Raw genomic sequence first — 16,071 nt, 5'->3', positions numbered from 1 at the left:
TCACCACACTGCAGCTACAAAGTTAGAGATCCTATTATTGTTTTGATTGTTTCAAGTTTATTAAAAAGTCTCACAAAATGCAGCATACAATCAGCATTCCTCTCTCTCGTAACAATACTGTTATAATATGATAAAAATAAAAATATGGCTTGCTAATGTATTTCAAAATATATATATATTAAACATCAAAGGGGTTATTTAAACAGTAAAAGCGCAAAAATCACGAACATCTAGGAAAGCATTTAAACCGGAAGTACTAACTTTTTCCCGGGTGAAATAGTCAATAATAACTTGAAAACGTTAAATATCTTTATGATTCTAATCGTTTTGAACATAGGCATATGTTTTCAGATTATGTAAATACATGTAACTTCATTTTTAATTAAGAAGTATGGGCAAAATGGGCTATTTCTTCCTTTGATATATCGTGGTGAATCGTTCATTTTCGTTGTTGTGACGGAGACTGCCGAAAATTCGCCATAGGATTTCTAGCTAGTGCATACATTAATCGCTGTTCTGGTCAAGAAGGCCAAATAGCGACAAGGTAAGAATAAAATACCAATACTTAATTCCTATGTGACCATGCAGATTGTATAGTTTACATTAGTATTTATTATTTGGATTTAGTAACAGCCAGCCTCTGTAAATTCAGTGCGATGTCCCGTGTCCTTGACTTGTATCTAGCTAACATTGAACGCTAACTTGCTAAGAAAGCATTCGACAACACCAACTCGAGTGCTGAGAAAACGTCAACGCAGTACTAGCTAACATTGGAGACAGGGGAGGCCGTTTCATGTAACTTAACTGATGTGGACATTTATTCACTCTTATGTTGACTGTGTGTGTGACAACTTCTAGTAAGTTGACACAGCTAGCAAGGTGTCCGATTTTGTAACATCTTGAGTTTACAGGTCGTTATGCAGTTGTCCCTTGCCATAGACCACCGGCAGTAGTGCACACATATTATCATAATTAATACAACTAATGTAATTTGTTATGACATATGTACCCCATGCTGTGTCTTACTCTTAGATAAGCTAACTAGAACGATTAGCTATACAATAGCCAGTTAGATATGTTTCACTTCTGCTCTCTTTCCAGCGTCATGTTGCGTTTGCCAGCCGTTAGCCGCGCGCTAGCTGGGGCAGCCAAGGGCAGCCTGGTCCCCTCCAACAATGGTAAAGACCGTGTGTGCACCTCAAGCTACTTGGATACATGAATGCATGTTGTGTTTTGAAGCGAACACACACAATTTCTCTCTAGGGTTTCTGATTACTTTGAAGTGTTATCTGTGTTTGTGTTTGCAGTGCGTACCTCAGCAAGAGCTGCCAGTAACATGGTGGAGGTGTTTGTTGATGGGAAACCATTGGAGGTGCTGCCTGGAACCACAGTGCTGCAGGTAACCTTTGAACTTTGACCTCACACTGACCCCATTCACCATGTAGGGTTATGCAGTAGGCCTGGTGACTAATTGTGGCTGTGTGTTTTATTGTGACTGACTCATTGTATTTGTGTTTGTTTAGGCCTGTGAGAAGATGGGGGTGCAGATTCCTCGATTCTGCTACCACGAGCGCCTGTCTGTGGCTGGGAACTGCAGAATGTGTCTGGTGGAGATCGAGAAAGCCCCAAAGCTGGCGGCGGCGTGCGCCATGCCAGTGATGAAAGGCTGGAACATCCTGACCAACTCAGAGAAGACCCGCAAGGCCAGAGAGGGAGTGATGGAGTTCCTGCTGGCTAACCACCCTCTGGACTGCCCCATCTGTGACCAGGGAGGAGAGTGTGACCTTCAGGTAAACACACACACTCTGAACGTGTAAATGCGCACACACACACACACACACACACACACACACACACACACACATACTGACTGTTGTGTTTTTGGGTGTGGGTTGTGCCTCAGGACCAGTCCATGCAGTTTGGTTCAGACCGCAGTCGTTTCTCTGAGGACAAGCGGGCCGTGGAGGATAAGAACATTGGACCACTCATCAAAACCATCATGACCCGCTGCATCCAGTGCACACGCTGCATCCGGTGAGTACTATGCTGTGTCCCTCTCAGCCACCGTACTAATCTTTCTCCGCTTTGTTTGTCCTCTCAGCCACCATACTCCTCACTCTCTCTCTCCCTTCGCTTTGTATGTCCTTGTCAGCCACCGTACTCCTATCTCCACTCTGTATACATTCTAATGCTAGGCCTTTGTGCCTAAATGCCAGTTTTACCAGTGAGATTGCTGGCCATGGGTTGGTATTGATCAGTTGATTTGATTGTTTTTTTTATTTCTCCATATGCCAGTTTTGCCAGTGAGATTGCAGGTGTAGAGGACCTGGGTACCACAGGCAGAGGGAACAACATGCAGGTGGGAACGTACGTGGAGAAGATGTTCATGTCCGAGATGTCAGGAAACGTCATCGACATATGTCCAGTAGGAGCCCTCACCTCCAAACCATACGCCTTCACCTCACGACCCTGGGAGACCAGGTACTGTGTGTGTGAGATATATACAGTGGGGAGAACAAGTATTTGATACACTGCCGATTTTCCTACTTACAAAGCATGTAGAGGTCTGTAATTTTTATCATAGGTACACTTCAACTGTGAGAGACGGAATCTAAAACAAAAATCCAGAAAATCACATTGTATGATTTTTAAGTAATTAATTTGCATTTTATTGCATGACATAAGTATTTAATACATCAGAAAAGCAGAACTTAATATTTGGTACAGAAACCTTTGTTTGCAATTACAGAGATCATACATTTCCTGTAGGTCTTGACCAGGTTTGCACACACTGCAGCAGGGATTTTGGCCCACTCCTCCATACAGACCTTCTCCAGATCCTTCAGGTTTCGGGGGCTGTCGCTGGGCAATACGGACTTTCAGCTCCCTCCAAAGATTTTCTATTGGGTTCAGGTCTGGAGACTGGCTAGGCCACTCCAGGACCTTGAGATGCTTCTTACGGAGCCACTCTTTAGTTGCCCTGGCTGTGTGTTTCGGGTCGTTGTCATGCTGGAAGACCCAGCCACGACCCATCTTCAATGCTCTTACTGAGGGAAGGAGGTTGTTGGCCAAGATCTCGCGATACATGGGCCCCATCCATCCTCCCCTCAATACGGTGCAGTTGTCCTGTCCCCTTTGCAGAAAAGCATCCCCAAAGAATGATATTTCCACCTCTATGCTTCACGGTTGGGATGGTGTTCTTGGGGTTGTACTCATCCTTCTTCTTCCTCCAAACACGGCGAGTGGAGTTTAGACCAAAAAGCTCTATTTTTGTCTCATCAGACCACATGACCTTCTCCCATTCCTCCTCTGGATCATCCAGATGGTCATTGGCAAACTTCAGACAGGCCTGGACATGCGCTGGCTTGAGCAGGGGGACCTTGCGTGCGCTGCAGGATTTTAATCCATGACGGCGTAGTGTGTTATTAATGGTTTTCTTTGAGACTGTGGTCCCAGCTCTCTTCAGGTCATTGACCAGGTCCTGCCGTGTAGTTCTGGGCTGATCCCTCACCTTCCTCATGATCATTGATGCCCCATGAGGTGAGATCTTGCATGGAGCCCCCAGACCGAGGGTGATTGACCGTCATCTTGAACTTCTTCCATTTTCTAATAATTGCGCCAACAGTTGTTGCCTTCTCACCAAGTTGCTTGCCTATTGTCCTGTAGCCCATCCCAGCCTTGTGCAGGTCTACAATGTATCCCTGATGTCCTTACACAGCTCTCTGGTCTTGGCCATTGTGGAGAGGTTGAAGTCTGTTTGATTGAGTGTGTGGACAGGTGTCTTTTATACAGGTAACGCAGTTCAAACAGGTGCAGTTAATACAGGTAATGCGTGGAGAACAGGAGGGCTTCTTAAAGAAAAGCTAACAGGTCTGTGAGAGCCGGTATTCTTACTGGTTGGTAGGTGATCAAATACTTATGTCATGCAATAAAATGCAAATTAATTATTTAAAAATCATACAACGTGATTTTCTGGATTTTTGTTTTAGATTCCGTCTCTCACAGTTGAAGTGCACCTATGATAAAAATTACAGACCTCTACATGCTTTGTAAGTAGGAATACCTGCAAAATCGGCAGTGTATCAAATACTTGTTCTCCCCACTGTACTGTGTGTGTGAGAATATATCAAGTGTGTGTGTACAATGTGTGTGTTTGTAAAAAGGAAGATGGATCTACACTCTAGATCCAGTATATAGACATGATGGACGGTGTAGGCAGAACCATTGTTGTGTGTTTGTAGGAAGACTGAGTCTATAGATGTGTTGGATGCAGTAGGCAGTAACATCATTGTGAGTACGCGTGGTGGAGAGGTGATGAGGGTTCTGCCCCGCCTGAACGAAGACATCAACGAAGAGTGGATCTCAGACAAGACCAGGTGAGACACAGACCTGGCCCTAACCACACCCCTTACTTGTCTATCACCCTGCAAACAGTTGGAACTTCAAAGTCCAATCAATATATGTATATAACGTGTGTGTTGATACCGTGTCTACCGTGTGTGTTACATGTGTATAAAGCGTGTGTGTGTTTGTAGGTTTGCGTATGACGGTCTGAAGCGCCAGAGGCTGACCCAGCCTATGGTGAAGGACGCGTCAGGACAGCTGGTCCCCACATCCTGGGAGGACGTACTCACACGCGTGGCCGGAGCAGTAAGTCTGTGTGTAGTGTCCGTCTGTCTGTGATGTGTCTGTCACTGATGTTTGTCACTCAACAGACATGTTGGACACTGTAGGCAATGACATTGTTTTCTGTCTGTCTATAGGAAGATCTGAAGTGGTGCCTGTAATGTTTGTCTGTATAAAAAGTTAGTATATACAGTGCATTCTGAAAGTATTCAGACTCCTTGACTTTTCCACATTTTGTTACATTACAGCCTTATTAAAAAATTGATTAAATCGTTTTTTCCCCCTCATCAATCTACACACAATCCCCCCATAATGACGAAGCAAAAACAGGTTTTTAGAAATTTTTGCAAATGTATTAAAAACAAAAAACTGAAATATGACATTTACATAAGTATTCAGACCCATTACTCAGTGCTTTGTTGAAGCACCTTTGGCAGCGATTACAGCCTTGAGTCTTCTTGGGTATGACGCTACAAGCTTGGTACACCTGTATTTGGGGAGTTTCTCCCATTCTTCTCTGCATACCCTCTCAAGCTCTGTCAGGTTGGATGGGGAGCGTCGCTGCACAGCTATTTTCCGGTCTCTCCAGAGATGTTCTATTGGGTTCAAGTCCGGGCTCTGGCTGGGCCACTCAAGGACATTCAGAGACTTGTCCCGAAGCCACTCCTGTGTTGTCTTGGCTGTGTGTTTAGGGTCGTTGGGGTCGTTGTCTTGTTGGAAGGTGAACCTTCGCCCCAGTCTGAGGTCCTGAGCGCTTTGGAGCAGGTTTTCATCAAGGATCTCTCTGTACTTTGCTCCGTTCATCTTTCCTCGATCCTGACTAGCCTCCCAGTCCCTGCTGCTGAAAAACATCCCCACAGCATGATGCTGCCACCACCATGCTTCACCGTAGGGATGGTGCCAGGTTTCCTCCATACGTGACGCTTGGCATTCAGGCCAAAGAGTTAAATCTTGGTTTCATCAGACCAGAGAATCTTGTTTCTCATGTTCTGAGAGTCTTTAGGTGTCTTTTGGCAAACTCCAAGTGGGCTGTCATGAGCCTTTTACTGAGGAGTGGCTTCCGTCTGGCCACTCTACCATAAAGGCCTGATTTGGTGGAGTGCTGCAGAGATGGTTGTCCTTCTGGAAGGTTCTCCCACCTCCACAGAGGAACTCTGGAGCTCTGTCAGAGTGACCATCAGGTCCTTTGTCACCTCCCTGACCAAGGCCCTTCTCCCCCGATTGCTCAGTTTGGCCAAGTTGCCAGCTCTAGGAAGAGTCTTGGTGGTTCCAAACTTATTCCATTTAAGAATGATGGAGGCCACTGTGTTCTTGGGGACCTTCAATGCTGCAGAATTTTTTTGGCACCCTTCCCCAGATCTGAGCCTTGACACAATTCTATCTCGGAGCTCTACGGACAATTCCTTCGACCTCATGGCTTGGTTTTTGCTCTGACATACACTGTCAACTGTGGGAACATCTATAGACCGATGTGTGTGCCTTTCCAAATCATTTCCAAACAATTTAATATACCATAGGTGGACCTCTAATCAAGTTGCAGAAACATCTCAAGGATGATCAATGGAAACAGGATGCACATGCGCTCAATGTCGAGTCTCATAGCAAGGGTCTGAATACTTCTGTTTTTTATTTTTAATACATTTGCAAACATTTCTACAAACCTGTTTTAGCTTTGTCATTATGGGGTATTGTGTGTAGATTGATGAGGATATTTTTTATTTAATCCATTTTAGAATAAGGCTGTAACGAAACAAAGTGGAAAAAGGGAAGGGGTCTGAATACTTTCCAAATGCACTGTATGTATGTTTAGGTATCGTGTGTAATGTTTCTGTAATGTGTGTGTGTGTGTGTGTGTGTGTGTAGTTGCAGGGGGCCCAGGGCAGTGACGTGGCAGCCATAGCTGGAGGTATGGTGGATGCGGAGGCTCTGGTGTCTCTGAAGGACCTGCTCAACAGACTGAACAGTGACAACCTCTGTACTGAGGAGGTCTTCCCACATACTGGGGCTGGGTGAGTCAGGGTGGCAGGGTGCGGGAGGAGGTCTTCCCACATACTGGGGCTGGGTGAGTCAGGGTGCGGGAGGAGGTCTTCCCTGACACTGGGGCTGGGTGAGTCAGGGTGGCAGGGAGGGGGAGGAGGTCTTCCCCGACACTGGGGCTGGCTAAATCAGGGAGGGGTGAGTTAAGGGTGTGGGAGTAGGGGTGAGTCGGGAGTAGTGAGGTAGAGAAGGGTGAAGGAATTGTATATTGCGTCATGGTTAGATTATGGTTGGTTATGGTACGTTAATAATAGGTTGTAATAGGTTGTATTATGGTTAGTAATGGCATGTTAGTAAAAAGTTGTCTCATGGTTAGTAATAGGTTGTATTGTGGTTTGTTTAGCTCTGACCTGCGTTCCAACTACCTGCTGAACTCTCGGATCAGTGGCATTGAGGAAGCTGACCTGCTGCTACTTATAGGAACCAACCCTCGCTACGAAGCCCCGCTCTTCAATGCACGCGTCCGCAAGAGGTACACACACACACACACACATCTAAATGCACTCAAACACACACACACACACACACACACACCTAAACATTGGCTGCATACACACACACACACCAATCCTTGAAGTGAGGTCCTGCTTTCAACAGATGTATCCAAAAGTGCAACCTCCATAAACACACACACATTAATTGATGTCTGCAGCAGCGCACACACACACACACCAACTTGCAGTAGGAAGCCTCTCTCACCATCTCCCCTTCCTCTCTCAGCTGGTTGCATAATGAGTTGAAGGTGTCTGTGGTGGGGAGCAGTGCGGATCTGAGTTACACTTACGACCACCTGGGAGAGTCTACTCAGGTGCTGCAGGACATCGCTTAACGGAACACACCCCTTCTGCCAGGTAACCACGGCCACCACAGACTGGGAAGGGATTGGAGGGGGACAGTCGGCGCGAGTTGGGGTTGCATTGTTGTCGATAGAAATGTTGCAACCAACATTGTTACAGAGAAATGCTGCAACCAACATTGTTACAGATCGGAATGTCATGAATAGAACTGACATGATTGGTCATTCTGCATGACAGAGAAGCATGTCTGTTCTAGAATCTAGACCATGTATTTCCATCTGCGTTCCATAATGTTGTGTACTACTGGACGTGGTCCAGTTCTGTTAGTGGTTATGCAATGCCCTAACCTTTCCCTGTCCTTCTCTCTTTCTCTCTCCTCCTCCAGGTGCTGGCGCAGGCCAAGCGACCGGTAGTGGTGGTGGGTAGTGCCTCTCTTCAGAGGGAGGACGGAGGAGCCATCTTGAGCTCTGTGCAAACCATCGCCCAGAACGCTCGGGCCAGCAGCGGAGTGGATGAGGGCTGGAAGGTCCTCAATGTCCTACACAGGTTAACATGCTAAACCTATCTCTGGGCTAACTTCTAGTAGCATTGAGCATCCAGCTATTACTAGCAATTAGCATCCAGCTATTACCAGCATTTAGCATATAGCTAATATAAGCGTTTAGCATACAGCTAACAATTTTGTCTATCCCTACTAGCATCCAATCATCTGTGTGTGTGTGTCTACTAGCGTCCAATCATCTGTTTGTCTATCTGCAGGGTAGCCAGTCAGGTGGCAGCCCTGGATCTGGGCTACAAGGCGGGGGTGGAGTCTATCCGTAAAGCCCCGCCCAAGGTTCTGTTCCTGCTAGGAGCTGACGGAGAATGCATCACCAGACAGGACCTGCCCAAAGACAGCATGATCATCTACCAGGGTACACACACACACACAGGACAACATGTTCATTTATCAGGGTAGAACACACACCCAGTGCACTCTTCCCATGCAACACACGCACCTGCCATTCTATATACAGCATATGTATGGTACATGTCTGAGGGCTGTGTGTGTATCGCTGCCAGGTCACCATGGAGACGTGGGTGCTACCATGGCTGACGTTATCCTGCCCGGCGCGGCGTACACGGAGAAGAACGGAACATACGTCAACACAGAGGGGAGGAGTCAACAGACACGCGTGGCCGTCACCGCGCCCGGCATGGCCAGGGAGGACTGGAAGATCATCAGAGCCATCTCTGAGGTACACACACACACACACACACACACACACCCATACCGTATGCATTTCTTGAAGACGTGGTGTGTGTGTATATAAAGTGTGTGTGTTATATGTAACTAATGTGTGTGTTGCAGCTGGCGGGGCTGACTCTACCCTATGACTCTGTGGATGAGGTGAGGGGCCGGCTGGCCGAGGTTTCTCCTAACCTGGTCCGCTACGACGACGTTGAGGAGGCCAACTACTTCAAACAGGCCAACCAACTCTCACAGGTAACCTTTCACCCCTAACCTCAAACTCTCACAGGTCAGAACATAGCCTTTAACATTCCACCCCTTAACTGACTTTTCTTTACAATCAACTGTTATGAAATCATCATTGGAGACTGTTGTTTTTGACACTGATATTGAGAGCATACTCAACCGTCCTTTATTTCTCTCTCTCTCTCTCTCTCTCTCTCTCTCTCTCTTAGGCTGTGAATCAGACTCTTCTAGCAAATCCTCTCGTTTCTCCTCAGCTGACAGCTAAAGACTTCTATATGACAGGTATGTACCATAGACATAGCTCTGTGAATGTTTGTTTGTCAGACTGATGAGAGGGCGGAATGCACATGGATAATTGGTGGGATCCTTTTGTCACTTGTGTGAGGAAATGAGTGTGTGTGTAACATTCTCTCTCTCTCATAGATCCCATCAGTAGAGCGTCTCAGACTATGGCCAAGTGTGTTAAAGCCGTCACAGAGGGAGCTGACGCCGTCGACGAACCATCCATCTGCTGAACTCATACGCACACACTCAGACAGCCAAACGCACAGACACAGTGATGACGCTCTCCTTTATTTAAGTAGTTTTTTGCTGATTGCTGTAAAGATGTAATTTCCACACTGAGTTCAAGGGAAGAGACTGTTGAAGAAAATGAAACTTGATTATGAATAAAATCTTATCCTGTAGTACTCTGTCCTTGTGTTATTGTGCGCGTCTCTCACCTTGCCCTCATGAGGACAACTCCAACACCACTGTTTATCCTTTATTCCACACATTATAACAGTCTTGTCTGCTTTGTGACTTTGTAGAGTGGAAGCGTTGTAGCCAATACTGAGTGACGTCAGCAGAGATGGCCAGTTCTGTTATAAACCTCTCAGACATCAGTTTAATTCAGACTCCAGTCTTTAACTTCCCTAAGATTAATTTAAGGGTGTGGAGAGCTAATGCCACGACCGGTCAAATCTTCTCCTGTAGCGCAGGACGTGTGGGGGAACGGTATCGTATGTGCCTGCTGTGATGTCCTCTCCCCAGGGGTGAAAATGGACAGCCGATGAGAGGAGTCTGTTCACGGTGCAGATTGCGATGTGTGTGCTGGGGCTCGCTGTGCTGTTCAGTGAGTTTTGCATGGGCTTTGACCTCATAACGAGGACCGAGAGCATGGTCACCTTGCTGACCTCCAAAGATACCAAGGTAGAGGTGTGCTACTGTAGTGCTGGACCCAACAGAGTGGAGAGAGAGAGAAGCTGTGTAGGAGAGAGAGAAGCTGTGGAGGAGAGAGTAGGCGAGAGAGAAGCTGTGGAGGAGAGTAGGAGAGAGAAGCTGTGGAGGAGAGGGAGAAGCTGTGGAGGAGAGTAGGAGAGAGAAGCTGTTGAGGAGAGTAGGAGCGAGAGAAGCTGTGGAGGAGAGTAGGAGCGAGAGAAGCTGTGGAGGAGAGTAGGAGAGAGAAGCTGTGGAGGAGAGAGTAGGAGAGAGAAGCTGTAGAGGAGAGAGTAGGAGAGAAGCTGTAGAGGAGAGTAGCAGAGACAGAAGCTGTGGAGGAGGGAGAAGCTGTGGAGGAGAGAGTAGGAGAGAGAGAAGCTGTGTAGGAGAGAGAGAAGCTGTAGAGGAGAGAGAAGCTGTGGAGGAGAGTAGGAGCGAGAAGCTGTGGAGGAGAGTAGGAGCGAGAGAAGCTGTGGAGGAGAGAGTAGGAGAGAGAGAAGCTGTGGAGGAGAGTGGGAGACAGAAGTTGTGGAGGAGAGAGGTTGTGGAGGAGGGAGTAGGAGACAGAAGTTGTGGAGGAGAGAGAAGCTGTGGAGGAGAGTGGGAGACAGAAGTTGTGGAGGAGAGAGGAGACAGAAGTTGTGAAGGAGAGAAGTTGTGGAGGAGGGAGTAGGAGACAGAAGTTGTGGAGGAGAGAGAAGTTGTGGAGGAGGGAGTAGGAGACAGAAGTTGTGGAGGAGAGAGTAGGAGACAAGTTGTGGAAGAGAGATTAGGAGACAGAAGTTGTGGAGTAGAGTGGGAGACAGAGAAGCTGTGGAGAGAGTAGGAGACAGAGAAGCTGTGGAAGAGCATGGAGTATCTGGATAGGGACTGACCGATGCAGAGGTGTGCTAGAACAGCAGTTGACCCAACAGAGTGGGAGAGAGAGTGGAGTGTCTTTGGACATGGACTGACTGAGCCCAGAGTGCCTACACCACCAATGTAGATTTAATCTATCTTCTGGGATGTACGGACTGTTGAATTTGCACTATGGACTATTTCTGGAGGGTCCTATACCCATTACACTGTATTGTTGCTTGGGTTTATTATTAGTTTATGTTCATCCTGCCAGCAACAACAGCCCCTCTGGGATTAATAAAGTTTATTGAATTGAATCACAGCGTCTTCGTTCATTTCCTACCCTATGTGTGTATCCAGGAGTTGTTGGCGTGTTGTTTGGAGGGGTAAGGCGAGATCAAGGAAGGAACGGACATCCTGCTGAGGGCCTGTGTGTGTGTCTGATATGGTTTCAGATACGAGAAAATATACAGAGGGTAGGTGAGAGCATCTTTACTGTTCAGAAGTACAGACATCAGTGGCAGACAGTGAAAGCACTAGAGGAATTCAGTGTTTCAGTGAGAATAACAGTTAAATGCACAAATACACTGCATGGAACATACCTCTGCAGGCTATATATTAGACTTACAATAAACCCTAGATTGATCATGTGTGAGCATTATGTTATATTTTAAATGTTCTCTTTATACCACTCGTTTGGCACAAATACCTCTTTAGGCTAAATATAAATATATATATATATATATATATATATATCACAATATACAGTACATTAAAAAAGGTATCCTGACTTTGTAGAAACCTGGGACTCAACACTGCATCAGCCTGGGACTTGGCCAAGAAAAGGACAGCGTGGAGAACCAAATGATGAGGAGCTAAGCTCCAAGGAGCTAGTGAGTGAGATGCTGACTTTAGTACTTGACACATTTTCTCGTAGCATCACACGTTCTACTGCTCCTCTTGAGGTGTACACATACACATGGGGAAAATGCTCTGTGATAAAAGCAGTGATTCACCTGTAGAAGAGGTTGAGAGCAGCTGGGGGAGAAGGGGAGTGTGGGTCAGAGCAAGGGGTTGTGGGTAAGGTCAGGGGGTCATGGGTCAGAGCAGGGGGTTGTGGGTAAGGTCAGGTAGAACAGGGGGTTGTGGATAGGATCAGGTGAGGCTCCAAATGACGGTGATCGCCGCTACGATGCCATTCAGGACCGCCACACTGTAGCCCATGTGGAAGGAGTGACCTGTCACCTGCCTGAGACACACACACAATTAGACATCAAGGGTTGCAACACATGTCTAGAGCTTGGGACTATAAGGTTCTGCAAAATGATGATATGGAGATAATTGGCTTTAAAGTTCTGAACCCTCATTGGTTTGAATGGTGTCAGCAGTTTTTATCTTGTATTCTTTTGAACTTAACATGAATGTAGGTCTTTAGACTACTGTATAGGTAGAGCACATTGAACAGAACAAGGCTATGTCAATAACTACATGTTGACAAAAACGCAGATAGAACCTTATAGTCCCAAGCTCTCGATATGTCAACATTCACTTTACACACGTGTTTGTGTGTGTCCTGCTATCTGGCTTTGGGAGACAACAGTCGCTCTGGATAAGAGCGTCTGCTAAATGACTAAAATGTAAATGTAAATGTAAACAGGGAGAGATGTAACAAGAGGAATCAGGAAAAGGACAAGAGAATTCGGCTAAGGCCAGCGGAAGAATTAGGGAATGCAGGTTAGTCAGTGGAGGCTGCTGATGGGAGGACGGCTCATAATAATGGCTGGAATGGAGTCAATGGAATGGTATCAACCACATGGAAACCACGTGTTTGATATGTTTGATACCATTCCATTGACTCCATTCCAGCCATTATTGTGAGCCGTCCTCCCCTCAGCAACCTCCACTGAAGTTAGTGTACCAGATTGTGTGTGTGTGTGTGTTACCTGAGGTGGGCAGGGGACAGGGGCGTTGGGGGGAACGTGCCAGGCTCAAAAGAGTCGAAGTAGGTGATGGTCCATGTGAAGCTACAGCAGCAGACCCCTGCTAGCACCGACATCACCAGAACACTCCAGAACCCTACAGAGAGTGGGAGGGGAGAGAGAGGGGGGCGGAGGGAGAGAGAGGGGGGGCGGAGGGGAGGGAGAGGGAGGGGGGCAGAGGGGGAGAGAGAGAGAGAGAGAGAGAGGGGGGACGGAGGGGAGTGAGAGAGAGAGAGGGGGGCGAGAGAGAGAGGGGGGGCGGAGGGGAGGGAGAGAGAGAGGGGCGGAGGGGAGGGAGAGAGAGGCGGGCCGGAGGGTAGGGGGAGAGGGAGAGAGGGAGGGGAGAGAGACAGAGAGAGAGAGGGAGGGGGGAGAGACAGAAAAGAGTGTAGAGAGAGAGAGTGAGAGAGCAGGCAGGTTGTTTTGAACATGGCAATAACATGCCCACTACTGAATCAAGGAATACATGAGAAAGAGATGGAAAAGCGTGGCGGTAGATATTGATAAAGAAGAACATCAAGACGAAGCAGCTGATTTACAAGTGGGATGCACTGTTGAGCGCTATATCCCGTGGGGTTCGTGCTGATTGTACGGAGATTGTGACAGCCGGTTAAATGGCGTCCCTTGACAAGGCAAGAACAAGATGTATGTCAGGAAAAGTGCAGTATTATCATAAGGAGATGTATACTTGGAATACGGAGGAGGAATGGAGGGAAAAAGAGAGGCAGAGGAGGTCTAAGAGAGAGAGGGAGGAAGAGGGTGAGTTGAGTCGGTTAAAAATGGCGGGAAAAAGGGAGATGGTTTGTTAAAGAAGAATGGTAGAAAGTGTAAGCAGAGTGAGTTGAAGACAGGAGGAGAAATGGAAGAGGGTGAAGTATCGGAGGTGGTAGGTGTGGTGAAGTTCTCGGAGCCCGAGGCTTGCACAGAGGGTCAGGATAAAGATGAGTCTGACAGTAGGAGTGAAGTTTGTGGAAAAAGTGGATCCTTGCCTTTTGGCTGATCCATTTGTGGTTTCAGGGTGGGTGAAAACAGAGTTGGGTGCTGTGGAATCGGTGAGGATAACCAGAAGTGGTCTGGTGATAATTGTTTGTGTTTCTGCTGGTCAGAGGGAGCAGGCGCTCCATGTTAAACGAATGAGGGCAAGAGATGTGAATTGTTTTGCTCTCAAGAAAAGGGCCCCATTGAAAGGAGTGATTACTGGGGTAGGGGTAAATGTTAAAGCTGACTAACTGAAGGGAAAGATTCCCGGTGTTTGTGATGCTCGTCGTTTGGTGAGACGCAGACAGGGTGGCGTGAGTGGAGAAACAGAAGAGTCATTGTCTGTCCTTTTGAGTTTTGAAGTTTAGTCTTTGCCCGACAAAGTGATGTTAGGACATATAAGTTATCCTGCACGAGCTTTTGTGACGAATACATTACGTTGTTACAGGTGTCAAGCTTATGGGCATGTGGCAGCAGTGTGTAGGAGGGAGGTTCCAAGGTGTGAGAAGTGTGCAGAAGGGCATGAGACAAAGGAATGTGTAGCATTGGGGAAGTAGTGGTATGTATTAATTGTAGGGGTGCCCATGTGGCTGGGGATCAGAAATGTCCCGTGCGAGAGAGGCAGGTTGAGGTTTCCAGGGTAAGAGTAGTGCAGAAGTTGTCATATGCTGAGGCAGTGAAGAAAGTAGAGGGAGATGGGTAAAGGGGGAGGGATCCTGAGAGGAGTAGTAGATCTGTACCAGTACAGAGGGATAAACCAACAAGTGGATATGTTTCAGTAAGATAGAATTTTTGGCATTATTGCAATGGTTATCAACTGTAGTGCAGGGATGGATCGTAAGTCACAGAAAATAGAGGTTGTGGTGGCAGCTGCAGAGAGGTTTTTGGGTGTGTGAGATTTGATGTCAGAAGCATTATAGGGTGTGTTAATTGGTGGGATAGGTGGTGGGGTAGAGAGGGGTGGGTGGGGGTGGGTAGAGAGGGACATGTTTTTGTGATAATTTTCTATTCTGGAGGCTTAGTCTGTATGAATTTGTGAACACACATGTACTTACCTAAGAGTCTAACCTCTGAGCCATCCTCTCCAATCACTCTCTCAGTCCGCAGTTCTGCAACACACACACCACAGTTTACAGAAGTGACAGAGGACATATTTATATAACAATTAACTAAAAGCAATAGTATCCAGCTACTGTCCAACGGGGTCAACATCGTCGCATGTGCGACTGGAATTCGGGAACTGTTGAATGACAGGCGATCTACCTTTCAAGATTAGGTAAACAAAGGCACAGAATACGGCGACGACTGACACAACCAGCACACAGCAGAGCATGGAGAAAATCCTTGCGGTCCACAGTCTTCGGTTGTCCCAAAAACTCTGGTCCGGTTTGATCGGACGCTGCCGGTGTTGTATGTCCATCTTGGTTAGAGTTAAGTAATACCATTCAAAAACGTTTAACTAGTTGCCTAAGCAAGCATACGCTAGATTTCAACGTAGCGAAGTTAGTTCTCTCCCAAACTGCCTTCCTCCAATTATAGTGACACGCACGTTGTTAAAGTAAAATTAGGATGTATTTTATTTGAATAGTATCACTGCCGTATGTAAATAATGTAAAGTTAGTTCAACAAGTCCCCTTTTCGTAACTTTATAAACTTCTGATAAAAATCAAAAATAAACATAGCTCCTTCCTCTTCCGTATGAGAAAACAAAACCCGCCCTAAAAACTTAAACCCAACGGAATAGCATTACTTTCCCTGACGCAACCAACAAACATCTTGTCCATTGGTTTGAACACGTCTATCATCTTCAGTGTTCAGTAGGGCACACCGTAGCGAAAGTTTTGCAACAGAAAATGGAACGAGCGTCCCTTATATATTTTACCATAGGGTGACCTTCAGTAGAGCACACCTTAGCTAAGCATTTTGCAACATTTTCAAACAATATATCACCCATTTAAAGAAGGTGTACCAAAACAAGCTTCCGCCCAGCTTGAACAAAAGGGAATCAGGTTCCCCTACCCACTGCCAAAAACATACAATTTAACGGGTGACTATCCAGTAAAATAAAGAGAAAGGTATATATATATCCCTGTATATATCCCATATATTAGGCCATTTCAAATATAGATAGTGCAGAGGT

At 46.6% G+C, this 16,071-nt stretch overlaps 2 protein-coding genes across 2 annotated transcripts; one reads left to right on the top strand and one right to left on the bottom strand.

Annotated features, from left to right (window-relative positions):
* The first annotated feature begins 333 nt into the window (after window positions 1-333).
* On the top strand, window positions 334-9,623 carry LOC121536034 (NADH-ubiquinone oxidoreductase 75 kDa subunit, mitochondrial). The gene is given in 18 exon segments (XM_041843317.2): window positions 334-544; window positions 1,102-1,178; window positions 1,308-1,399; window positions 1,524-1,790; window positions 1,904-2,034; window positions 2,296-2,481; window positions 4,242-4,376; window positions 4,536-4,650; window positions 6,490-6,635; window positions 7,007-7,135; window positions 7,384-7,489; window positions 7,491-7,514; window positions 7,846-8,006; window positions 8,220-8,374; window positions 8,523-8,698; window positions 8,812-8,946; window positions 9,147-9,219; window positions 9,361-9,623. Coding segments are annotated over 17 exon segments (2,196 nt in total). The 5' UTR covers window positions 334-544; window positions 1,102-1,105; the 3' UTR covers window positions 9,453-9,623.
* Window positions 9,624-11,451: 1,828 nt separating this feature from the next.
* LOC121535930 (ADP-ribosylation factor-like protein 6-interacting protein 6) lies at window positions 11,452-15,781 on the bottom strand. Its single transcript, XM_041843143.2, has 4 exons — window positions 15,195-15,781; window positions 14,987-15,040; window positions 12,918-13,050; window positions 11,452-12,223 (listed from the first exon to the last, which is right to left on the bottom strand). The coding sequence occupies exons 1-4, from the start codon at window positions 15,349-15,351 to the stop codon at window positions 12,130-12,132; spliced, it is 438 nt and encodes a 145-aa protein (XP_041699077.2). The 5' UTR covers window positions 15,352-15,781; the 3' UTR covers window positions 11,452-12,129.
* Between the last annotated feature and the right edge of the window lie 290 nt (window positions 15,782-16,071).

The sequence above is a fragment of the Coregonus clupeaformis genome, unplaced genomic scaffold, assembly GCF_020615455.1.
Source record: "Coregonus clupeaformis isolate EN_2021a unplaced genomic scaffold, ASM2061545v1 scaf0348, whole genome shotgun sequence".
Taxonomy (NCBI): Eukaryota; Metazoa; Chordata; class Actinopteri; order Salmoniformes; family Salmonidae; genus Coregonus; species Coregonus clupeaformis.
Note: the sequence above shows the minus strand (reverse complement) of the source record. Positions and strands in the feature narration are given on the sequence as shown.

What these genes read in the sequence shown, in the direction of transcription:
- LOC121535930 (XM_041843143.2), bottom strand. Translation starts at nt 15,351, where the DNA reads ATGGACATACAACACCGGCAGCGTCCGATCAAACCGGACCAGAGTTTT. An exon ending in TGTTTACCTAATCTTGAAAG is followed by an intron (nt 15,041 to 15,194) that starts GTAGATCGCCTG and finishes TGTGTGTTGCAG; the next exon opens with AACTGCGGACTGAGAGAGTG. An exon ending in CTGTCCCCTGCCCACCTCAG is followed by an intron (nt 12,224 to 12,917) that starts GTAACACACACA and finishes TGTGTGTCTCAG; the next exon opens with GCAGGTGACAGGTCACTCCT.